A 26,189-nucleotide genomic window follows, 5' to 3' on the forward strand; every position below is an offset into this window, starting at 1 on the left:
AAAAAAAAAAAAAAAAAAAAAAAAAAAAAAAATAAATAAAAAAATAAGAATGAAATTATTTTGTGTTATTTGCTTCAGGGTTAATGTCTTAGCTGAGTGGTAACATTATTTTGAAATTATTTAGTCCCTTCCGATTAAAAAAATAATTTGGGGACAAATGCAATAATCACACAATATTAGATGGATGAGATTATTTTAATTAACTTTTCATTAGTTTTTCCATCTGTTATCAAATCTTGCTTTCAGTAAAGTTATTCCAGAAAACATACAAATGTATAAATACATAATGTTCTGTGCTTTACAATGAAGTTAAAAAAAAAACTTTTGTTTTTAACTGTGTGTAGACATTATGTCTTCAGTGCCCAAAATAAGCTACCAGAGAAAAGCACATCCATTACGGGCAAAACATAAAAACACTTTATGAGTAAACCAGTGAAGCTTTTGCTTAAAAACTCATGATGCGAAAGATAAGACACCTACCAGCGAACCACAAGCGGCACTGACCTATTTTTATTACTTCAACACTTACCATCTAAGAGCTTTCCATGAAATACGGCCAGACCAGCAACTCTTCCAATGAAAGTGAAGTAGGACAAATGATCTTCATTACAGAGGCCTGAATTAGGGTTGATCTGAAGGGTGTAGTTGTCCCTTTTGAGGAGAAAGAGAAGAAAAGACCAATCACACTTTCAAATGCAAGATTCTGCATATTTCTTTGCCATGTGTCACTCAATTTCTACAGTGTCCTTGCGAGCATTCTGTACCTAGTAGGAAAAGGTATGGGCTAGAGGACCTGACTTACCACATGCTCAACCATGACCCACCATGGAAGCTGACGCATGTGTACTCTAAAGTCAATTAAACCATAAGAAACTGCTGATGTTTGACTGTGTTTGACCCACAAAGTGTCTATTTCATATGGTTCAGCCAAATATCTTGGGGAGATAAGAAACTCCACATAATAAAGGGGCTGTGCAGGGATTCCCAATGATGTGAGTACTTTAGGTCGTGTCTGTGATAAAGGAAGGTTAATTCCTTCCAGAGGCTTTTGGCTTGGCCATAAGATGTCTGCTATGGGCCCAACCCTTGGTCTGTCTTCTGACCACTACTCTGCTCTGAAAAGGCCTCAAGGGGATTAGGAACAGGATATGGCTCTCTCAATGATGCAAACCTGCACATGTTTAGATTTGTCCAAATGACCTTGCTTGGTTCACAATCGTGCGGATCAGTGGTTTTCAAACTGGGGTCACAGACAGTTTCCTCCAGGGGGGTATCTTTGAAAATGTGGAGGAGAGGTAAAGATCTTGTCTCTCCCCACCCTGCCCTCCACCTTCAGTAGTTGGATAAATTGTACATAGTGGGCTTTCTCATGGCACTCAGTAATAATTAACAACAGATCAACTAGGCAATTCTTGGCTAGAGCAACCGAGAAGAATGCACTGAGGGTGCCTTCCAAATGAGCCCCCAGGAGATTGGTACCACACGGGAGATGTGGGGGAACCCACGTCCCCTTAGAGCCCAGGGTTAAAGTGATGATAAATGCCCTTCAGCAAGGTCAATGACTATTCTACTGAGGGCTTGGGTCCATCCAGCCTAACCCTTGGAGGATTCAGAAGAAGGAATGGCTGGCCTGGAAGTAGCCGATCTTTGGTTGCTCAGAAAGCAATTTAGTCTGCCTCAGTTTCCAAGCCTGGCAATGATGAAATCCTAATGCAAAGGGAAACCTGATTCTTTCCTTACAGGAGCAGGGCATGGTCCTAGGTCCTCAAAGTCCTTACAATTTGCCTTTACACAGAGACCTCGGAAATGACTCTTGTTAAAAAAACACCTCCTTTTTTTTTTTTGAATTCTAACACTGACAAATCCTCCTTTTGAACATGCAAATGAAAACTGCCTCCTGTTCCTTACCATAATTATCCACGTTTTCAATTTCAACTCCATGAACCCATTAGATAAGGAAAAAAAAAAAAATCAATGTTAGATGTTCACAGAGTACACTATTTCACCAGGTAGAGTCAGAACCTGTTCTAGACTTGCAAGGGGCTGTGGGGTGAGGAGAGAATAAACTCAACAGATTTAATGCATCTTGAACTGGTGAGCTGCTTATCCTTTCATTCTGTTTAAATTCATACAACTGTCTCAGTGAGGGACACACTCTGGGTGTGGCCATACACTTACGTGGCAGAGTACTCAAAGAGGCCGTAGTAGGGGTTGAACATCTCTTTGGACAGTAAGAAGAACCATTCTCTGGCGACACCCCCATAGTCAAGACCTTTCTCTGATTCAAACTCAATCCACAGTCTAGCTTTTAGGACATCTGGTCTTTTCACGGACATAATTCTCCGATAGGACTCTTCAAATATGTTATTTCTGTGAAGTTTCATTTCAAACCTATTGGGGATATCAGCCTACACAAAAGACAAAAGAAAACACATCCAGTAAATACACACTTTGTTTTCTAATAAAAACAACAACCAAGGGTAGGAAAGTTGGCAGTCCTCAAAGAAACGGGCAGTGACAAATGGTTCCAGCTGAGATTCTCTCCTTCAGGGGTTTTCCCTTGCAGACAGAAAGCCTCGCTGTGTCACGATGGGACACACGGCATCCACTAGCAATGCTCAGGAAAGTCAGAAACTCTGCTGCGAAGGAGAACAGCCTCCTCACCCCCTTTAATAAACAACTGTGGGCACTCCTCCAGCATATGGCAACTGAAAGGCAGTCAACTGTATCTGTTGCTTCTCCCAAGAGACTTTAGCCCAGGTAATCAAAACCTATAATAATCCCCACCTGGCCAGGTTGGGGCCCTGCTCAACTCTGGCAGGGCCACGAGGTGGTAGATATAATCCACGGTGCCTCAAGTCCTTTTTGTAGCCATGGGGAGCGGGACCCTGATTATGCCAAGTGTGGGGAAAGCAGCCCAAAGTATGGTTCGCTGACATGAAAATAACAAAACACTTGACCAAGGCTGTGGCAGCTGCCTCCTGCAAAGACGCAATCCAGGCTTGGTCTGGCTGTAAGAATGAATCTGCAGCGATGGTTTCCGGGTAGCAGACACTGCTATGTGAGAGTCAGAGAGACTGGGTGATGACCACAAAGTCATTATCATTACCGGGGGACGTGACTCACAGAGAAAACTGTGGAATTTTTAGCGTTCATCTAAGTTTTGAAGGCAAATATCATTTCAATAGTAGTTATGCATGAGCTCTTGAATCAGGACTTTGGAACAGAGACCAAAACTCCTAAATGAGATCAGAGATTGTGCCCCATCCAGAGATGTCCTGGGTAGGAGGAACCGGCTGAGGGGAGAAGGCAGGGAGAGATGGCAACAGAGCCCAGGCCACCGGAGGGGGTCTGAGCTGCAGCTGATTCTCTCTCCTCCCTAAAGGTGTAACTATAGTGATGGAGAAAACCAAAGAGAAAGCTGCTAAGGAGGAATTGGAAAGTAAAACAGAAGATGCAATGTTGAACAATTTGGGGGTGGTGTGTCATTAGAAAATCTAATGTTATAATTTAAAACACTGCCCATAAAAATTTTTAGAGTTTCTAGGTTTGAAACTGCCAGGGATAATTTTAAGCAGAAAATTACATTTAGACCTAGTACTGCCAATTATTATAATTAAATATAACTTTCTATTATAAATATTGTGGTTGAAATTAAGCTTTTGCATTTGCAAGGAAGGACCTGAACATTTTTCTACCTGGGATCCAGGTTTATTAAATATGATAACTGTGCATAACTGAGTGGGTTTCACCAGATTTTGTGACAAGGGTTCTGAATTATTTCATATCCCATAAAAATCGTTCCTGTCTTTTTATGTATTACATACAAAATTACCCTTCAGGTGATTTGATATGTAATGCTGAGTTAATCTTCACTTACCATTTCTGTTAAAAAGAAAATTCAGATTTCAGAACCAGGAGGATCAAAGTGCAGTGAAGAAAAGGAAGGTAATATTTTTAGCATTCATATAAAAGTAACAACCAAGTTGTTCTCACTGAAGTAACTGTGGTAACTTACAAATGACTAACACAAAGCATTTTTGGAAGGCATGATTACTCACAGGTTTCTTTAATTTCTTCCTGAAGTAGTCATATTTCTGCTTAAATTCTCTGGAGTAAGGAACAGCCTGGAAGATAAATTTATGAATATAGATAACGCAAACAATACACTTGAAATTTTATGTATACTTAGGCAACATTCAAGAGAATTTCATGAATCATAAACCGTAAATTCTCACTTCTCAGATTATCCATGGAAAAATCAGGTCATGTCTACACAGCACAGGGGAAAGTCCTAGAACTGATGAGGACTAATCAGCTTTGAGTGTGGCTTTCACCCCTGAAAACAGCTATACTGTATTTGAGAAACCATTTAGGGATATGCTACACAAACTAAACATGCTTTCCAAGTGACTTTTGTCAGAATGTGAGTCAGGGTGCTTCTGTTTTTCTTTTTTGCTGTGGTTTAGCTAAGAGTTATTGGCTAGATACTTTTAACATACAACCCCAGAATGACCTATGCTGGCATTTGGAAAAGTCTAATTATGATTTAACCAATTTTTGTGGGGAAATACAATGAGCAGAAAGGGAAGTGAACTGACACTCCTATCAAGGAATATAAAATCAGGCAGATGGCATTCTCAAAAAATCCTCAATTTAGGAGTCAGAAGGTTTGTCTCTTAATATTTAGTGGTCTTGGGCAAGGATTTCTTAAATCTCAAATGCCTTATCTATGAAACAGAGTGATGGAACCACAGTTGAGGGCTCAGGAATTAACTATGCTCATTCAAAAGTTGTGATCTCTCTTCAGGCAAAGGAGTAACATCCTAATGGAGTCATTTAAATGATCTTTATTTGCTATGTTGTAAAGTGGCTTATAGTATCTTAGAGTCAGAGTCCTGACTTTTGGCTACTGGAAAAGCTTAACGTTATTTTTATGAAGCAAAAAGGACTGGTTTTTGCATATACACAGATATTAACTATGACAGCCTCGAAAACAACTCATTGCGTTTTAGACACTAGTATGAATTTCAGCAGAGAATACTTCTGCTGTTATCGTTTTGGCCTAAGTTAATGAAATATACTGATGCTTAGTCTAGTATCTCCAGACTCCAAACCTTACACTTTTACCATACTTATCTTGACCAGAAAGAGAAGAAATGAAGAACATGAACTTCCCTTCTTTATAGTTTCAAGACATGTTTATATAAAAAACTAACCCGAAACAAAACAAGCAACCACTCTTCCAGAAAATGAGCATGTCAGTGTTTCGCTCTATAATTCAAGAGCAATAAATACATCATCTTTATATAGCTTAGGAGTGATCCATAGACAATATATACTGCCTATGGTCTTTTCTTAGTTTTTAAGCCAGTCTTCTTTGATTTTCCACTGAACAACAGATTTGACCTCACATCCTATTTATTTTAGGCAGTGTTTAGTCTGATGAAACCACACAGCAATTCTGAGTTTAGGCAAGGTATAAATTTGTTAATAGCTGGACAACCACCAAAATAAGAAAAAGAATACAATGTTCCAACATGAGCCAATAAAGAGATGATGTTTTCTGCTCTACCAACAGTACATCCTGTCACAAACTAAGACTTCCTCTCTAGTTTATTTCCCACTTTCTGGTGTTCATTCTGATCCATTCAACCGATACTTCTTGAGCACCTACTCTGTGCAAGGCATTTTAGGTGCCAGAAAAATAACAGTACACAAAGCAAAGGTAGCTTTCCCAGTTCCCTCCTGGAGCTCACAAGCTGCTGAGAGCAACAGGTAATTGGAAATCAATGAATAAACCGTGGTAGTGCCGTGACGAAAAAAAAAGACACCATAGGAAGTAAAAAAGTGACTTCCTTCCATCGTCCCCTGCCAGCGTTAGAACACCGGAACTCTCGGGTAGACTCTCATCAGCTGGCTCTGCAACCCTCTCTCTCTACTAAGCAGTTTCTTCACTGTTAAGTGGAAGGATCTGACTGGATGAACAAACGTGACTCGGCTCTTCTATTTCTGAAAGTCTGTCATTCCCAGCAATTATTTTTTGTTTGTTCCTGTATTTGTGAGGGTTCTCCAAACATCATGGTTACATCACAGTTCCCCCTACTCCTGAAAATGTTGGGAAAAAAGCTGAAACAGTCATCACTATGTATGCAAGTTCGACTGTCTTAAATGACAGCTTCCCCAAGGAGCAGATTTCAACATGCGGCCCTCAGCCTGTGATGCCCATTCCCTTGCCTGCTCTGTCTCCTGGCAGGGGCTGAGGAGGTGTGGGTGGAAATGTTGAGATATTTCAGGCCTTTCTCCTTCTGGGGAATGATGTGTGAAAGCTGAAAAATCACTGTCTTCCTCCTGTACTCATTATCTTTCCTCTCCAGAGGTAGTTCTCATGATAGAATAAGAAGAGTAAGTTTTTACATTCTCTTCCTGAAAAGTTTCTAAAAATGTACCAGGACAAACATCCTTCCAGCGCAGCTTCTGAAGAGATTACACGTACATTTTTTTTTTAAGTGGACTAAATCATTTGTTCTCACTTGAAAATCTGGAAAGTCATTTTCTGGCTTACCATTTAGCTTGTAAAATAGGTCTATGTGAAAAATGAACATGTCAGTTGATTAAAGCCCTTTTGCTCTGCATTAAATCTGTATTCGTGTTTTGGGTACAGAATGAAAATCTGCCTTACTTATTGTGTAAGTCGGTTCTAAATGTTTTCACATCATCACTGTCCAGGTGACACTGGAGCTCCTTGTACAGAAGGGCTCATGCCCGGTGTGGGGACATCAGTGACACCAGTGCATCCGGGGCTCTGGTCCTGATTCCGACCCTTGCAAGGACTGTCAGCAACAGAATCAGCTTTCCGAGCTTCTGACAAATTGGAAATAACAACATTTGCCCTGCCTACCTGAGGGGACGGCTGTGAGTTTCAAATCAGCTGATTATAAAGTTACTGGAAAAATGAAAGTGTTACACAACATGAGATAGTGTTCATGACAGCAGCATGCGCCAATAGCACTTACTAAATGCTATTACTAGTGATACCTGTTATACACAGAGCATGCTAACTTACAGGAATGCTGAACGCTGAGCTGCCACAGAAAGGGTCCCCTTTCCCTAAAAACATGTAGAAATGCTAGGCCTACTTAGCACTGATATTTTTAAAACGTGGGAAGAGAAACTCTAGGTACTAGGTAAGCGGAAAGATTCACAATTAGAGAAATCAGTGGGCACTGATTTTAATCTTTGGTTTTAATCTCCTGTGGGGACATAGAACTTGGCCTTTGGTCTACATGACGGAGAAAAGAACAGTCATTGTTTAAAACCTAACATCTGGAAAGGGGACAATAAAACTCTACCCACCGGACCAGGGAATTTGCAAGGAAGCTTACCTTCTGTCCAGGACCATAAATGGGAGAAAAACAAAAAGAAACAGACCTGTAATAAATCCATACTCCAAGCCTGTGCCAAAGTGGGTATGAGGTCCACAGTTATACTGACTGGGGGTGCATGAACCCAAGCTAAGAAGTTAACAGTAAATACAGGTCAGGATTTACAAAAGCCTCATAGGAAAAAAAAAAGAGCTTGCTCACACTCTCTCTCCCCCTCTTGCATGTACACACACACACACACACACACACACACACACACTATAAACTGAACTAGGCAATAATCTACACTCTCAAGGAGAGTCTATAGACGTAGTGGGAGATTTAATGCTCCTAGGACCAGAGATAATAGAATAATCTGAAAGAGGCTAAGAAATAAATATCTTAAAAATAACAAAGAGATGAAAGTATCAAAAAACAAATAAAGAGATAAAGAGAACAGGACAGAATAACTATGAAGACAAAAGCAAATTTTAAACGACCAAATAAACCTTTGAGAGATTAAATTTAGTCACTGAAATAATAAACACAATGAACTGATAAACAGATTACAAAAAAGCTTAAAGAATTAACTGGAAGAGCTAAGTTATAACTCACAATACAGCAGTGAGAGAGAGAGAGACAGAAAACACAAAAGTTAAGAGAGAAAACAGACAATGTGAAAGAGAAGTAAATGTCCAATAGGAGTTACAGAAACAGATACTTACAGAGAATTGGAAAGATGCAATATGCGAAGAAATAATAGGTGAGAATTTTCCAGAACAGAGGAAAGACACAATCCCCATATTGAAGAAGCCTGAGTCCAAAGCAAGATAAATTAAGAGAACTCCACACATAGGTACATGATGATAGTGAAACTGTAAAACATCTAAGACACAAATAAAAATTCAAAATCACCAGAGAACAGAGCCATTTACCTACACAGAAATGACAATGAGATTGACAGCAAACCTGTTACCATCATTTATGGAGGCCAGAAGACATGTAGGAGAATCTCCAAAGCACTGAAGGAAAATAATTTAACCAAGATTTCTATCATCAGCTGAACTTTCAATACAGAGTTCAAATGAGACCTTCTGAGTCAAAGACTAAGAGACATTACCACTCTCAGACTGTCACTGGCAGTGTTGCTGGGCAGAAGTGCTCAAACCTGAGGGGGCACCGCAATCCCAGGGAGAGCTATTAAAACAAAGACTGCTGTCCCACCCCCAGAGGTGCTGATTCAGTAGGTCTGGGGTAGGACCTGAAAACTTGCATTTCTAACAAGCTCTCAGGCAATACTGATACTCTGGTCTGCAGACCACACAGTAAGAACCATAAACTGTACTAGACTTCACTAAGATCAAAACTCACTCCAGAAAAAAAAAAATGGATGGAAGAACCATGGTGGGAGAACCAATGGTGGGCAAAGAAATTTGTTTACATTTGGTAAAATTAAATCAGTATGGACAGTAGGGAGAAAAAAAGATACAATACATGAATGACTATGTGCCTATTAGGAAAGTTTAAAGACAAGGTAGTTTTAATATTCCACCCAAAAATGACGTGGCAAATGGGAGTGGGAAGAATGACATTCAGGTTCCCTGAGGTCCTGATGGCAAGGAGAGTAGACAGTGATTCATTTTAACCCTAAGTCAAGTATGTTGGTTAAAAAGTTTAATGTGAGAGCTAAAAGAATAGAAACAGAAAGTACAGCCTGCAAGCATGTAGAGAAAATAAAATAGAGAATACTCTATCAATTGAATAAAAGGCAAGAAAGAAGATAAAGTATCACGCGAGAGAAAAGATATGCTAAGCAAATACGAACAAAGAGAGAAAGAGAATGTAGTTACACACATCTCAGACAACATCGACAGAGCAACAATCACCACGGAGACCCACACAACTATCCTGATTAGCTCCAACAGCAAAACAGCAAAGAGAATGTAGATAATCTGAACACCACAGGCTTGACCTAATGGACACATAAAGAACTCTATATTCAACCAGAGACACAATACATGTTCTTTTTAAACAGAAAAAGAACATTTACAAAAAATGATCAAGCTTCAACTTCCATTAATAAACATTCTATAGACAATATTCTCTGACCATAATGCGATAAAATTAAAAATCAATAAAAAAACGAATAGGCACAATCCTCCCATGCTCTTAGAAACTAAAAAGCATATTTTAAATAATTTATAAGTCAAGAAGAAAAATCAAATGAAAACTGCCAAATATTTAGAACTGAATGACAGCAAAGTCCAAATGTCTACACTAAGTTGATAATTACTTAAATACACATTCTCCTATTGAAAGCAATATAATGAAAAATAATAATAAAAACGAAGGAGTAAACAAAGCTCTTCTATTAATAGAAAACAGAGAGCTCTTTCTTGGCAAATCTACTTGGCTTTATGATGCTAAGCAATTTTCAATAAGATTTAATAAGGACTAGCAGTGTTTGAGTGACGGTCGGTAACTGATAAGTGATAAAATATTTGAAAAGGCTTCAAAGTTATGTCAAAAGTCTTCTGCCACTTAAAAAGACTAGTTTCTTGGCCGGGTGCGGTGGCTCAAGCCTGTAATCCCAGCACTTTGGGAGGCCGAGACGGGCGGATCACAAGGTCAGGAGATCGAGACCATCCTGGCTAACACGGTGAAACCCCGTCTCTACTAAAAAATACAAAAAACTAGCCGGGCGACGTGGCGGGCGCCTGTAGTCCCAGCTACTCGGGAGGCTGAGGCAGGAGAATGGTGTAAACCCGGGAGGCGGAGCTTGCAGTGAGCTGAGATCCGGCCACTGCACTCCAGCCTGGGCGACGGAGCGAGACTCCGTCTCAAAAAAAAAAAAAAAAAAAAGACTAGTTTCTTGAATTTACCTTGTTCTAATGATGTAGAAGAGAATATAATATTCTAACAAACAACTGTGACTGTGAATATGTATATCAAAAGGAATCATCAGAGTAAGGCAGTGTTTAAGGCACATAGAGAAAAAAGTTGACTGTTTTTACCCAGGTATTACTGGGCACTTTGTCTAGGAAATAGTACCCAAGTGACTGAACAAATCCAACAAATAACTAATGGGAGTCAGTTACCAGGGCACATTTGCAATGTAATATCTTTTAAGTTTTCAAATGGACATATCTTACTAATTCAAAACATAATTTGAATGGAATCAGATTAAAGCAATGAAATTGGAATTTTAAATCTACCAACTGGCCTCTTAGCCCAGCATGTGATATAACAAACTTCAGTTACTTCTGCTCCTCTACTCTAAGAATCCCAAATTTGCAATCTTCTGCTGATCGCAGTACATCTCCTGTAATTCCAAATTACCTCCCTGCACTCATACAGCCACTGACAAAAGCTGGTGGTGTGCTCTCTGCTGATGAGTGTGGTCCCATTCTACAGACTTGTCAACAAGTGTGAGATACCAAGTGTCTCCTGATGCCGCGGGGAGTGGGTTCTCACATCGCCTTATGGACACAGTGTGCTGCGGTGTTTTCAGAGGTCATCACGCCTGCTTCAGAATTGATTCTTTTTCTACCCGGCATATATGAGGGGACCATGAGAACATTCTGGGTCAGCAGAGTTCAAAACAGCTCCTGAACTTAGCTACAATCTCACCAAAACTTCTACAGATTTTTGAAAGTTGTAAAAGATTTAAACTTATTGGCATGCATTTACTACTCCTGGCCTAAAGAAATGAAAACACTCTATGAAGACAGGGCTTGGTTTTGCTTCATATAAAAAGGAAGGGAGGAAATTTTTATTATACTTATAATCCACACTTTTATAAAGGAGAAGAAAAAATGTTTAATTCTGCTGTCATTATCAAGCTATTTTCTTTTCCTTTATAATGAAATCCGTCTGAAAAGGCACATGCAGCTGTACCTCACCTGGAAACTTCAGTAAGAAGGAAATGGCAGCAAAGTACTCCATTTCTAGTCAGCTACTCAATCACACCAGTCCCTTGACACCATTGTTATCAGTAATACACAAGAAACATGTAAACATGTAACCAAAGTCTTATACTGAAGAGGCAGAATTTGAAAATACTGACCGGACCAGTAATAGCTGGGTTCTGCAGTCTCGGGTCTTCCCACTGAGTAATTTTGCTATCTGAAAATGTAAAAAAAAAAAAAAAAATCAGAACATTAGTTCAAATCTATTCTATGTAAAGAAAGCTTTAGAAAGAAGTATTTCTGGATTCTTCAAAAGCTGTCCAGTCCCCCACCCTGTGTTCTAAAGACAAATTAGTATTTCAGAGTTAGCAGGTAACTATACTCTATACGGCAACCCCTCTCACATACTATTTAGTTAAAACCACTCAATCAAAAATGCAAACTAAAGAGAAACCAGCTATTCATACTGTTTTGGGCAAACAACTTGCTAAAATGGGAATTATAAACCCCTGTTCTTTCAAGGATTTATAACTTGATCTTGATTTTCACTTAATTGAAAAACGCATTTAAAAAGTCTTAGCTTCCCAAAAGGCTAACACACACAGGATTTTCTTCTCATTTCAAATACTTTTCTCTTTACTTATGGTGTTGAAAAACTGCTTTCAATTAAGAATCCTGCATCGAACAACTGAATAATCTATAACATGCGTCACTCATATGCACACAAAAATCAAAGCAGCTGAGGCAGTCCAAAAAAGAGAATTAGATGCAGTAGAGGAAGATTACGGAGCATGGTTTCTGTTTGGTCACGTTGGCAAAAGGTGGTTTGCTTTCTTCCAAGTGAGTTAATGTGAACAAGATTGTTCAATGCTATCTATACCATTACTTGTGTAGGTGATATCACTCGGGGTTTGTAACCATGCATAATTAAAAAGACCTTATGGATTCCTGTGTGTATACTGGGGTGAAGTGGAGGGAGGGAGAATGCGGTGGACTCACATGAGAAGTACGGAGGGGCAGACTGGGGAGAGTAGGTTCTCTGGAGTTTTTGGATCTCCAGGTTAGTAAAAAACAAACAAACAAAAAACACAACAAAAAAAAAAATCAAAAAAAAAAGAAGAAGAAAATTATTCAAAAAGTAAAGGGTGGCCAGGAGCAGTGGCTCATGCCTGTAATCCCAATACTTTGGGGGGCTGAGGCAGGAGGATCACTTGAAGCCAGGAGTTCAGGCCCAACCTGGGAAACATAGTGAGGACCCATCTCTACAAAGGGTTAAAAAAAAAGAAATTAGCCAGGTGTGGTGGTGCACACCTGCAGTCCTAGCTACTTGGGAGGCTGAGGTGGGAGGATCGCTTGAGCCCAGGGGGAGGCTGCAGTGAGCTATGATTGTGCCACTACGCCCGATCTCAGAGCAAGACCCTGTCTCGGGGGCTGCGTGGGGCGGGTGTGGGGGAAAAATATTGATTCTGTTTATTTTCTGGATACACTGTAAGTGGGCTGATAAGAATAATTAGTGAATTCTGTTTTAACGACCATATCAGGAAAAAGCCTTATCATTATTTTAATAAAAGCAGAGGAAAACCTAAAAAAAAAAAAAAGCTACCAAAGCAAGTGATGATTCCAGAATCTTTTGTTTTCATGCTGTCAGAAAATTTACATGAAAAATCTCAACTGTTTGAGAGAATCTTGATGGAAGCAAAAGGCATTTTTGGGTCCCTTACCTTTCATGGAAGACTTTGGAAAGTAAAAGCTGCTATTGTGATGGAAAACAAGAGAAAAGAAAACCAAATAAAGGAAACGGAATATAGCTGAGTAAAAACTGTGCCTTAAAACACCAACTTGGATTATAACCGTATCAATGGATACTGTCATCAAAGCAAAAAATAAATTAACAACTCCTGACTCATGGGGATTCGCAAGTCCTCAGACCAGACCCGAACTTCATGCTCCATCCTGGACATCTGCACCTGGGTTTCCCACAAGCACTTCAGCTCAACTCCACCAAAACCAAACCTCTCATCACCCAACACCAAAATTGGTAACGTGACCTTCATTACAATGTGCAGCACCACAATCCACTCACTGTCCCAATCAGGAACCTGGCCGTGTCACTCACTCTGGTGGCCCTGGACCAATCCTCTCTCTCCCTGATAAGCTTCTTGCTAGAGAGCTCATTTTTTTTCTGAACTGTTCTCTGGGCGTCACTGGGAATTGTCTCAACCTCCCTGGTTCAAGACATTCTCTATAGCTCTGCCAAAAGGATCTCTCTAAAGAACGATTCTGATCCCATCCCTCCCCTCTGGGAAATCCCCTGGGAGCTCCCCACTGCCTGTGGCTTGAGTCCGAGTCCCCACACCTGGCAGACACCCTTTGGCTTGGCCTGTGTGTCACGCTGGCCCCTGCAGCACACTAGCTGTTTGGAGCAATGCTGCGTTTCTCAGAACGTGGCAGCATCTGCACATATTCACACACCTCCACACATCCTAGGATCACTCTTCCCAGGGCTTTGCCTGCCTCAATCCTACTCAGTATTTGTCAACCATTTACAAAGTGACCCATTCCCTCAGGGCCCCATCCCTGTGCCCAACCACCTCCCAAGCAGATGCAGTCCTTGCCTCTTCTGTTTCTGTGTAACAACTGATCCACTCCTCTGATACTTGAAATATCTCCTGCTACTTCCCACTGGACCTAAGCTCCTCGAGGACAGGGACTGTGTGTTATTTATCTTTGCAACCCCCTCTCTACCACTTAAGACCAGTCCCAGCACGTAACAGGAACTTAGTGCATTATTTTTTTTAATGACTGAATGAAGTTGATGGTGAAAACAAAGTCCCTTTAAAAACAGCCTAAGCTTTTGGAACAACACAAGTTTTTACATGGTTATGATGAAGAAATTCTGCAGTGAAGTATGGTCAGTGTATGAAAGTATGGGGTAGCCAGTTATTCTTTTTGTTTCTTTTTAAGAACTTCGGAGTTTAAACTTGCTTTTCCTCTTTGAGATATTATATTTCAAATAAAAGAACAAGAAGGAAGTGGAAGGATGAGAAACTCAGTTTAGTCACGATCAACAGGTCCAGGAAGACTGTTGACAGGAAAGACTAAAATAGGACTTTACAAAGTCACTGGAATTCAATTTTCTCTCCTAATGTTGTAGATAGGATACCTGTGACCAATTACTCAGCTGCTGGGCCTGTCTGGTCTTTAAGAAGAATGACATCATTCCTACGAGATGTAGAGATTCAGTTCAAGACCTTCCCTTAACCTCCCACCCCAGGCCTGAGAGCCAGGAGCCATTCCATAGACAGCAACCAAAGGAATCAAGGAGTCTAAAGAGGTTAGTCTCGATCATTCGTTGCTTTTGAAATTAAATCTTTAAGATGGCTGAGTATGGTTAATCTTGAAAATGTCTAACTTCTCAGGAAAAACTTACAAAGCAGAAATAATCAATTATTGAAACGAGAAGTGGATCTCGTCATCTCATCTGTAATTCCTTGTGGACCCACGTGCCAGGTATGCTGGAAGACAGGATGACTCTAAGTGATTTACAAGATGACAGCGTTCACAGCATTGTGGCATACGCAGGCATAACCTGGTTCCTGTCCTGTAGGCATTATGACAGCAGAATCAGATGCTGAGTTTTCCTTGAAGATTGTTTAGAAAAAGAGGCTTTATTCTGATGGAAAGGACATTTCTAAATGTTATCTTCCAGGTAATTCAACCCATTTGGAATGTATGTGTCAGCCTGATAAAGCCTCTTCAAAAGACAGGTATTCTGCAGTTTTCACACACTGAATTTTGTGGAAAGGCCAATGACTTGAACTGTTTCATTGATGTGTACTGTGCTACAGCTTTCCATTGAGTAAATCTTGATGAATTATGGAGAGATGGTAGAAATGTAGCATGAAATAGCTAAGGAGGCAGCACTCATAAATCCTTTTCTTAAATGGTTTTTGGTCACTTAATTTATGCTATATCTCTTTAACAGAATCTTTCAATATGGTTATGCAAAGGTAAAATAAATTTTAATCTCTAAGTCAATGGCCACAAGTATCATATTGGCACAGCTTAGTTGCATCAGGCTCTGTACAGAGTATACATGGAGCCTCTGCGGTGCTGTTCTAGTCAAGAGAAATGAGGAAATGTTTGGGCAGAGCACTGGAGTAACTGCAGAACTGATCAGAAAGTAAGGAAAAGCCCAGGCATCTAGCAGGTAGCTACCTTCTTCCACCTTCCAGTAAGCCGGAGTTGGGCCAGCCTCAGGCCAGTGGGGGTTGGAGGTGGGGAGGGCGCCTACTGCTCCTCAGTTGAGTTCACTTCACTTTCTGATCAAGCACAGCAGCTTCCTAAGAGTTTCACCACTGACCCTCCACGAACCTGATTTCAAGTCACCATGTATCAAGCATCTTCTATAGATTATACTAGGTCTATGATATCAATAGTGAAAGAGTCGGTGATTTTTACTACTTTAACGTGCGCTAGGATAGCCCTTTGCATTCGTGTTTTTCTGTTTTTGGCTCCTTGCAGTATACCAAACACATTCACAACATTCTTTTTAGGTTGACCTAAGCCAGATCTCCAGCCAGAAAACCATCACAATATTGTGTGCAATGCTCTCCATGTGTCACACAGACCAAGATGTGTTACCAGTAAAGACTGTTTTACTAAAATGATCAGTATTATTCACACCTGTCTGAAAACTGGAATTGTGATGTATAAAAAATAATACAAAGGAAACTTTTTTCTTTTTTTTTCTGAGACAGAGACTCCTCCGTCGCCCAGGCTGGAGTGCAGTGGTATGATCTTGTCTCACTGCAACCTCCACCTCCCAGGTCCAAGCGATTCTCCTGCCTTAGCCATCCGAGTAGCTGGGATTGCAGGTGCACACCACCACACCCAGCTAGTTTTTACTTGTGTTTTTAGTAGAGACGGGGTTTCATCACGTTGGCCAGGCTAACCTCGAACTCCTGACCTCAACTGATCCTCCCACCTCGGCCTCCCGAAGTGCTGGGATCACAGGCGTAAGCTACTGCACCAAGCCGAAAACTATTATTTTGTTTTTCGTGGGAAAAAGAGGTGTGGCCTCTCTCTCATTTTAGTAAATTCTCTTAAGAATAAAATAATACATAGCATTTTAAGGAAAAAAGTAGGGTATACACATACATGAAAGCAGGAAAAATACTTTATGTTTACTATGAAATTCTGGAAAGTTGGCAAATCTGCCTATTTTTTTGATAAAAGACAAAAACTAAGTCTCTGCACCTTGAAATACCTGGTTTAAACAAAGGGTAGCCCACCCTTGTAAATACACCTACGACTTCTACTTTTAGTTGAATTGTAAACTGCTGGTACTCTTGCTTAATTCCATTTATAATAAGCCCTGAACCCCCAGGGCCTGAAGGTGAAATTCTGTTCACAATGTACTCTGCCTCCTAGTAACATCTGAAAAACGTACTATGCCTGTGAGATAGTCACCAGTCCTACACGTGTGAGGATTACTTGTGGCCAGACTTCTCAGCAGGTGGCTCATCAATGTGCTTTCGTTTAGTTATGAAAGTGTGAAGCCCGGGAAACCTGGTGGGAGTTTCTGTTCATGAACCAAATGAAAGCAAAGACCAAGATACTACCAAATGGCACACACGGTTGAAACTTGACATCTATTTGAAGGCTTCTTTTTAATATACTTTTTCAGAAATTTTAAGGGACATAGAAATATGACTCCATGAAGAACATGGCACCTCCAAAAAGAATGAGAAAAAAAAATCCCACTGGCTAAAAAGCAAACCTATATTAGTTGAACTTTTAGTTGGAACGAGAAACCACACATTTATACATAGGTGCTGGAGCAAATGTCTATAGCAAATATACTACAATTTCCAGAAAATACATATATATTAGTGTTGTGGGTGCAAGGAAACATGCTGTGAATAGAAAATAAGGTCAGAGAGGGCATCCTGCCATAGGACCCTTGAAGGCAGTGTCTTAAAAAACTTACATGCTGCTTCAAGCACTGTTCACAGATTTTTGACTAAATCATCATTTCTAATCTTATTTTCTATTACCAGAGTGTATTTATTAAATGTGCAAAAGTCAAGGGATCAACAATCAAAATGTGGTTTAAAAATTAAAAAAAAAAAAAAACATGTTAATAGGACACAAGATCAGATTGGGTGAAAGCTTGATGGGCTACTTTAAGCAAACTTGGGGTGAATGCACAGTACCGTATGAAGGCACTGATTCTCTGGTATCATTTTCTCCACATAACACCTGGCTGCCTAGATAAAGAGTAAAATGACAAAGCTTTCACTATGATGTTTGAATTACTCCCTTCCCTCTAACCCGCAACACCTGTGTGTCCATAACAGCGCCTACTTACTATGATCAATATAAAACGTTCGGCCATCCAAGTGAATTCTTTCTTCCCAGCCAGGCTAGTATCCAGGGAAGGAAGGGAGACAGAAAATATAAACATTAGCTAGGAGTTCCAAAATCAAAGGCAACATTTAAAAACTATAGGACACCTTTGTTCTCTTTTCTGCTAGGGTACATTTATGCACTGAGCATGAACTAAATATGAACATTTCAAGTTAACTCCTGACAATGTCTAGCAACACCCTTTATCACGTGCTCAGGTCTCAGATGTGCTGACTGTATGAAGAACAGGAAATAGGCTGCTAGCTCAAAAGCTTCAAAGGGAAACTGTAGCATTCCATGGAACAGTGGAGTTTGAAGTTGAGTACCATTTAATTAAATAAATACTGAGTATTAAAGGAAGGGAAGAGAGGGTTAATATAAAAATGTTAGACATAGTTCCTGTATTTATGTTGTCCAGGCAGTTGATTATCTAATATTGGTATTACCTGCCACGAACTTTTGCTAGTCAAGCTCAGGAACTACACAGATTTGGAGAATTTTTTCAAGATAAAGCTGGTATGCCCTCCTTATCTAAACTATCCGGATTTGCTATCTGAACCTCAGGAATCCAACAGATTCAGAAAAAATGCTTTCTTTTGTTTTCTAAACTCACGCTCTGGTTCTTTCTATTTGAACCCAGGAACCAAACACATTTGGTGTGGGATACCTGTATAACCTAATGAATAATGATTGAACCTTAACCTTCGCAGCCTCAAATGTTGCCCTAATACACCAGGCAACAAAAACATTCTTACACTTGGAAAACCACAAAAATTCCCATTTAAAAACAGCCTTGGAGTCCATCCACTGCCCTGTCACCCCCTACGGCTTTTTCAAATTGAGAGTGAGTTGTTGAGGAGGATGTATGTGAAGGTTTCATTCAAAATCCAATTTTAAGTGTATAGCTCAACTCCTACTGAGCCGTCACCAACAAGGGAGAAAAAAACTTAAAAAATCTGCAGGTTAAAAGACTTATAGAAACTTTCTATGATTAATTAGACCTTCTTCTGCCATACTATTTTCATTACTTTAGTTCTGATGACTTAATCAGCAATATGGCTGGAACTCAGTGGTTGCTAAGTTACAAAATAAGTGAGTGCCACTTAAATTGTCACCTGCAGAGAATGTCTCTCGAGCATCCTGTGTACAAGATCTATCTTCCACTAGAAGTTAACAATTCAGAAACCTCTTTCATAAGTACTGGGTATCACATGAACTATAATGTACAATTACAATTCAGCTAAACACTTCAATTCTATGAAGAAACACAAACCAATGAGATCCATGAAGCCTGGAGATAGAGAAGGTCCACAGGCCTCTCCATCAACATTGAGCAGATAAAGGAACAAACAGTTTCAGAGCATTCCATGTGTCTCCAGTGTACTCACAGGAAGGGGACCAAGGTCATTGGGGTTTAAAGATGTCTTTGACCGCATATGCACTGGAAATTTCAAACGTGGATCTTCCTGCAAGAAAAATATAAAAGACAGTAGATGCTAAGTGGAAGTATCTGTGTGCAGTCACTGGGTGCTTTTCTTCTTGAGCTGTTTGTTTCAAGGCAACCAGACTGTCCATGCCTGGAGCGTGAGATAGGTCCCATCTCTGCTTTGTACAGGAAGCCTGGCTGACCGTCTCTTGAGACGGACTGTACTCTTCCTTCTTGTACTTGGTGGAAGGAGGAGAGTAAGAATATTTACATGAAAGGTTAATCATTTCCCCCAAGACCTTGAGAAGGGGAAAGGGAAGAGAGTCCCAGCAGTGATGTTACTAGGGAAACCAGAATGGAGGGTGCCAGTGAATGTAGCACAAAGAGGGAGTGGAGACGATGGTTCCGAAATCTCTCCATGGGTCCTGAGCCCCTGGTGAGGGGAGCCAGCCTAACACGTTAGGGAATAGGCCCCTCTGCCACACTCCCCTTCAGCACTTGTGTTCCCCTCCATTCCTTCCTGAACTCAGCAGAGAATGTGAATCTGGTCCGTGAAGTCACGTGGCTACTCCAGGGAGAGCCGCCTTCCTCAGGCAAAGTCATAAAGTTATGATACGACTTTACTGAGATTCTTGACCAAGTTCTGCAGATTAAGTTCTCATTTATGTCTTAATATTTAAAAGTTTACAAAACATTTTTCTTAAAGCATAGGCTTCATAAGATACCACAGAGAATCAACAAAAGAGAAACACGTACTCTGACATCCTGGGTCAGGCTGCATGATTTACAAGGCATGGTCAGATGTATGATCTTGCAACAGATCCTTGTTAGGAGTTTGGGCACATGCTCTGTTTCTTTAGATGAGGAAATGGAGTTTCAGAGAGAACAAGAAGTTGCCCAAAGGTTATGACCCAGAGTCCAGGAGCTGACTCTTACTTATGGAGACCCAGTTAAAATGCAGTGTAGGCTGGTCACGGTGGCTCATGCCTGTAATCCCAGCACTTCGGGAGGCTCAGGTGGGCACATCATTTGAGGTCAGGAGTTTGAGACCAGCCTGGCCAACATGGTGAAACTCCATTCCTACTAAAAATACAAAAATTAACCAGGTGTGGTGGCGTGCACCTGTAGTCCCAGCTACTCGGGAGGTTGAGGTAGGAGAACTGCTTGAACCTGGAAGGCAGAGGTTGCAGTGAGCCAAGATTGTGCCACTGAACTCCAGGCTAGGCAGTAGAGTGAGACTCCGTCTCAAAAAAAAAAAAAAAGAAAAGAAAAAGAAAAAGAAATGCAATGTTAAGGTCAGATGTGGTGGCTCACACTCGTAATCTCAGCACTTTGGGAGGCCAAGGCAAGAAGACTGCTTGAGCCCAGGAGTTCGAGACCATCCTGGGCAACAAAGCGAAACCCTATCTCTGCAAAAAACACAAACAATGAGCTGAGTGTGGTGGTGCATGCCTGCCTCAGCTACCTGAAAGGGTGAGGTGGGAGGATCACCTGAGCCTAGGAGGTCAAGGCTGCAGTGAGCCGTAAACTGTGACTGTGCCACTGTACTCCAGTCTGGGTGATGCAGAATCTTGCCTCCAAAAAAAATAAACAGGAGAATCCATATCTTTACATTAAAAAAAAAAAAAAACACACTGTCAACCGAATAAGCTTAAAGTTAAAAAAAGTAAACTGTTAAGACATTTGATATCAGCTTCATTCAATTTTGTAATAGGGCCTTTGCTGCTGCCAAATTACTAGATTTTTCTGCTTCCTGAGTCAACCATATAAGTCATAGTATCACTGAATCATAATCATAGATCTTGGGAACTGGCAAGAATCAAAAAAGACCACAAATAACAAAAATCAACCTTTGCTTCTTGCTAGCTAGGTGAACTTTTAAATGAAGAAAGAAATCATGTTAGCAGTTTGTGATACATACTGACCCTGAACCCAATATATTTTTTTAAAAGGCTAAGCAGAGGCACAAAATAATCCAGTATTCTGCAGTACACTGACATACACAGAACATAAAGAAATACGCTAAGCAGATTTAGGATTGAGAAGGTCCAAGAAGCTGATAATCTGGTAAACATTTGTGACTGGTTAACTACAAACAGAGAAAAAACTGAAAGCACTGAATTTCTCAAAAGCTACCCACTCAATGCTAACTCTGATCTGGACCAGGTAACGCCACAACCAGCGGGGGATCCTTGGGTTTCCACCTAGCCAATGACCACACCAGGTTTAGAGAAAGCCGAGGACTGCTATTACATGAAAGAGGGCAGGGTTTCTGAATGCCACACACAAGGCCAGCCTGGCCTTGGAATCACACGTACACTGCTGTGAAAGACAATCAGCCCTATTAGTAAAAGCCTGGTGATTTAAAGGTGAGGGGGGAGCAAAAAGAAGCTGAAATTAGAGAAAAGTGTCAGGCGGGCAGTGAGGGGCACAGCGTGAAGTATAAAGTCAGCTGAATTTCAAAGGTCTGCTAAAGTGGCCTTGCGTGGAAACCCAGAATTCACAGACCGTGAGGGCCAGAGGCCTTGAGGCTTGTATTATTATTTCATTATATCAACAACAATAAAAATAATGGCAGCAGCTGCCATGAATCAGCTCTGAGGGCTAAGGCTAGTGAACCCCCACTCCCACCAAGCCAAGGAGGCAGGCATATCTCTCTAGTCGACAGGGCACGTGAAGTGGTGGTCAAGGCTCTCTATTAGCTATAGACAACTTCAGGGCTGATGAGAAGGTGGGATACTAATGAGGTCTCAAATGCCATGAAAATAATTGATCCAATGCATAAAGCATGTTTGGTTGTTTCTTCCTTTCTTCAGTGTCATACGGGAACTCTTCCATGTGTAATATAAAATTGCTTCCCTCCATCAAGTTCAAAGTGGTTTTTTTTTTTTTTTTGAGACAGAGTCTCGCTCTGTTGCCCCAGGCTGGAGTGCAGTGGAGCGATCTCGGCTCACTGCAAGCTCCGCCTCCCGGGTTTATGCCATTCTCCTGCCTCAGCCTCCAGAGTAGCTGGGACTACAGGCGCCCGCCACCTCGCCCGGCTAGTTTTTTGTATTTTATTAGTAGAGATGGGGTTTCACCGTGTTCGCCAGGATGGTCTCGATCTCCTGACCTCGTGATCTGCCCGTCTCGGCCTCCCAAAGTGCTGGGATTACAGGCTTGAGCCACCGCGCCCGGCTCAAAGTGGTTTTAAACAGGATGCAAAGAGCAGTATCTTTTTAAAAAGGGCTTTCCTAATTCAAAATATATAAAACACAGGGATTAAAAAAATATGCCTTTTTTCTTTATCTTTTCCATCCTGGAAGAGACCAGCAACCATGCCTAGGGTAATGAGTTTCATTACTTTGAACTTGGATGGAAAACAAACTTGCAACTTAACTAGGGTGTAATCTTTCTTGCTACAAAAATAAGCCCATGCTTCATCCTGTGAAAGGCATATATACACTAACACGGGTTTAGGATCCCTCACCCATAATGCTTGGGACCAGAGGGGCTTTGAATTTCAAATTATTTGCAGTTATACTTACGAGTTCAGCATCCCTCATCTGAGAATCTGAAATGCTCCAATATGCATTTATTGCGTGAGTGCCATGTCAGTGCTCACAAAGTTTCAGACTTTGGATCATTTTGGATTTTGAATCTTTAAACTAGGGATACTCAACCTGTATACACGTGCTCTGAGCTGTTGAGGACGGAACATCCCTCCTCGGCACATCCCTCCCAAGCCCCTAGTCTCAGGCATGTATTCCCTGAAAGGCCTGACCCAGGCGGGGAACAAAGCCAATCATCGTTTGTTTGTTTGAATGAGGCTAAACTTGGCCCGGCAGGGTGTCTCATGCCCATAATCCCAGCACTTTTGGAGGCCGAGGTGGTAGGATCACTTGAGGTCAGGAGTTCGAGACCAGCCTGGCCAATACGGTGAAACCCTGTCTGTACCAAAACAAAACAAAACAAAAATTAGCTGGTGTGGTGGCATGTGCCTGTAATCCCAGCTACTCAGGAGGCTGAGGCAAGAGAATTGCTTGAACCCGGGAGACAGAGGTTGCAGTGAGCTGAGATTGCACTGTTACATTCCAGTCTGGGTGAGAGTGAGACTCTGCCTCAAAAAAAAAAAAAAAAAAAAAAAAGAGAATAAGGCCAAACTTTATCCAAACACTGATGGCATACTGCCTTTATCTGTGTGTCTGTCTGTAAAAGTTCATGTTTTATGACATATGACATATTTCAATAAATTTTTTAAATTTCTCAATGTATAGAGGGGAAATGTCCTGATACTTTTCAGGCTTCTGGTTGGTGTAAGAATCAACAGTGCCCAGGCTGATGGGGGAAGGGTGTTATTTTCATCATTTTCAACCTGTCCTACCAGTTTTTTTCCTTTTTCTATTCTAATGCTCAAATCTAAGGATAGCTATGCTGTTCTCTCATTTGTTCTCTTCCTCTTTCAAAATGAGAATGCTTATACACTGTTGGTGAAAATAAAAATTAGTACAACCTCTATGGAAAAATAAATAAAATAAATTAAACATAAAAAACAAAGCAAACCCCAAAACCAACTCAAGACAGATTTTTAAGCTGCAAATTATCTTTATGCTTCCCTCTGGCTCTTCATCTTTTGTCAAAATGAACAGGCAATTTAGAGTGTGTCTCCCGCAGGGAGAATCCCACCTAGGCCTTTGTTTAGAAGCAGTAAAGCAGCGGTGTCAGCACATCTGAATTTGCTTAGGAACAGGAGTAACTTGTGGAATTTCCGGTTTTTACCTTGAGGATTTTCCACACTAGCAGCAGTAACAAAATGTTGTTCTAACAGATTATAATTTTAAATCAGTAAATTAGTCAGTAACAAGTATCTGGGTAAAAAGGGACAACTGGAAATTAAAAATGGGTTTCATTCAGCAACGTTGCAAGCAATAAATAAAGCGAGTGCTGTTTCATTTAAAATACAATCTGCCCAGCTGCAATTACACTGCCGTTGTGGCTTGAAAGGCTGTGAAAAGGTTAGGGGATTTGATTACTAAGCTAGTTGAAATTACTAAAATCATAGCTTATGTTGGCAAGCCACAGTGGCTCCTTACACTAATCCATCTACTTTTATATTCGTTAGCCCTTATTTCTGGAGCCTGTTTCTGGCTAAGGACTTGAAATTACAGCAGTGCTATAGTAAATGAGAACACTGGCAGGACAGCCAGGGATTCCATGGTAATAAGAAAAAAGACATTAAAAAAAAAAAAAAAAACAAAAAACCCCTCCATTACTATATTTTCCAACGAGCTGCCTGTCTCTTACTCTTGGCTTACCTGCAAATCTGTAACATTATCTTCAGACTACTAGGGGAGTCAAACCTACATGTTATTATATGCCTTAGAAGCAGTTATCAGTTTACCAAATGAATGTTACCAGATCTAGATGAGAAATTCTCTTGGCAGGCCATTCCCTTATTTCAAAATAGAAAGAGCTCTTAGAGTGGTTCTCACTTAGGTCTGTTTTGAAATGTGTAGGGCATTTCTGGTCATCACTATGTTGGGGTGGGGGTAGTGGTGACCATCAGCACCTGGTGGCAGGAGCCAAGGTTGTTAAATGGTCTGCAACCGAAGGCACAAATGTCCCTGCCCCAAATGCCAAGAATGCCCTTGAAGACACAGTGTCCCACGATTCAAAGGATTCTAGGAGTACGCCCTCTAGACCTGCTGGACTGAACTGATACCACCCAATGGGCAAGGCATAAAATGACAGCCCAAATCCCCTTGAGCAGGGCTTGTTCTTGAATCTAAGACTGCTGGCCTATCAAATGGACACACCTAATGTCCATCACTAGAAATGGGAATTAATGGTGTATGTTTATTGTTGATCCCCGACCAAAGAGCTAGGGCCAATGACAATCACCAAAACTCAACCAGCATTCCCATAACATCAGTTTTGAGCAAGTAACACAGATAACAGTAGGACCAAGTTAAACTCTGAGTTAACTCTAGCTAGACAATTCGATGGGGACATAACAGGAAGAAAAACCACCTGCAGCATCAAAAATAGCCAGAAATAAGGGAACCAATTTCAGTTTAATTACAGGTACAGAGATTATACAGCAGAAAAATACCAACTGACTTTCAAAAGAACTATATACTACACTGAAAAAGCCACCCACTGATTCAGCTCAAGAAATAAAGAACTGACAGAGAAATACAAAGATATGCATATTCGCCTTTGATTAATCTCATTTTGCTCAAGATAATACAATGTACAGATTCTTTCTTGCGTACAATTCAGGAGTACATGAAAGAGTTGCATGGCAAGAAAAATCAATTTTGACAAAATGATCACAAAAAGGAGCTATCAGATTTACAACCAAAGTCACTCAGTACATCCCCTATCCCTTGATTAAGGGCATGGAAATGTAGCTCAGACGTGTGAATACCGATCTGATGTGAACAGTAAAAACTAAAGTGACAAATCAAAAGAAGGTGGGTAATGCCAATAAAAGTGCAAAAAGAAACTGACAAAAGAAAAAATTATTTGAAAATGATTATAACTCCTAGTGAGATTACTTTGTAAGACGGGATCAATTAACAAAATCTTAACAGCACAGAGCAGTACCTTTCCATCCAGCATGGTGAACTGTCTAGAGTTTCCCAGGAGAAAAGGCAGTCCCAGCACCAGTACCAAAGACAGCTACCAGCCTGTGCCCACCCACTCCCACCCACCCATTTGTGCAGGGGCCAGATGCAGGCTGAGGAGACCCTCTGGAAACACCCTTTACGGTCAATCCAATTCCTCTGTAAGAACTACAAACACTGAGGAAGGAAATCAAGGAATTAACGCCAGACTTCATGGTGAAAACGGAGCCAAATAAAAGCAGCAGCCTTACCCAGGTTGTGGTCTTTGTGTTATGATCAATGAAGAAGGGCCGGCCGTTGGGCGCTATCCTCATTTCCCAGCCGGGTGGCAAGAAGCTCTGTGTGACTTTGTGTTGTGGTTTGGGGGAGTTGTAAGGTGATGGCTGTGGGGACTGTGGGTTGGAAAGGGTGTCTTTCACAGCCCGACGTACGGGTGAGTCCTTGGCACCCTAAAGAATAACAATTAGCATTA

At 40.9% G+C, this 26,189-nt stretch overlaps 1 protein-coding gene across 3 annotated transcripts in view; it reads right to left on the reverse strand.

The window, feature by feature from the left end:
• Positions 1–26,189, reverse strand: part of NEDD4L (NEDD4 like E3 ubiquitin protein ligase) — a 374,753-nt gene that overhangs the window by 33,978 nt on the left and 314,586 nt on the right. For all 3 annotated transcript variants that reach the window (XM_023218344.3, XM_023218345.2, XM_023218346.3), the window contains 7 exons: positions 25,969–26,166; positions 19,072–19,149; positions 17,646–17,700; positions 11,431–11,489; positions 4,062–4,127; positions 2,179–2,408; positions 530–651 (listed from right to left, as the gene is read on the reverse strand). In XM_023218344.3, coding sequence (XP_023074112.1) covers positions 530–651; positions 2,179–2,408; positions 4,062–4,127; positions 11,431–11,489; positions 17,646–17,700; positions 19,072–19,149; positions 25,969–26,166 — 808 coding nt within the window. The remainder of the gene's footprint in view (positions 1–529; positions 652–2,178; positions 2,409–4,061; positions 4,128–11,430; positions 11,490–17,645; positions 17,701–19,071; positions 19,150–25,968; positions 26,167–26,189) is intronic.

Source organism: Piliocolobus tephrosceles, chromosome 18 (genome assembly GCF_002776525.5).
Source record: "Piliocolobus tephrosceles isolate RC106 chromosome 18, ASM277652v3, whole genome shotgun sequence".
In the NCBI taxonomy this organism is placed as follows: Eukaryota; Metazoa; Chordata; class Mammalia; order Primates; family Cercopithecidae; genus Piliocolobus; species Piliocolobus tephrosceles.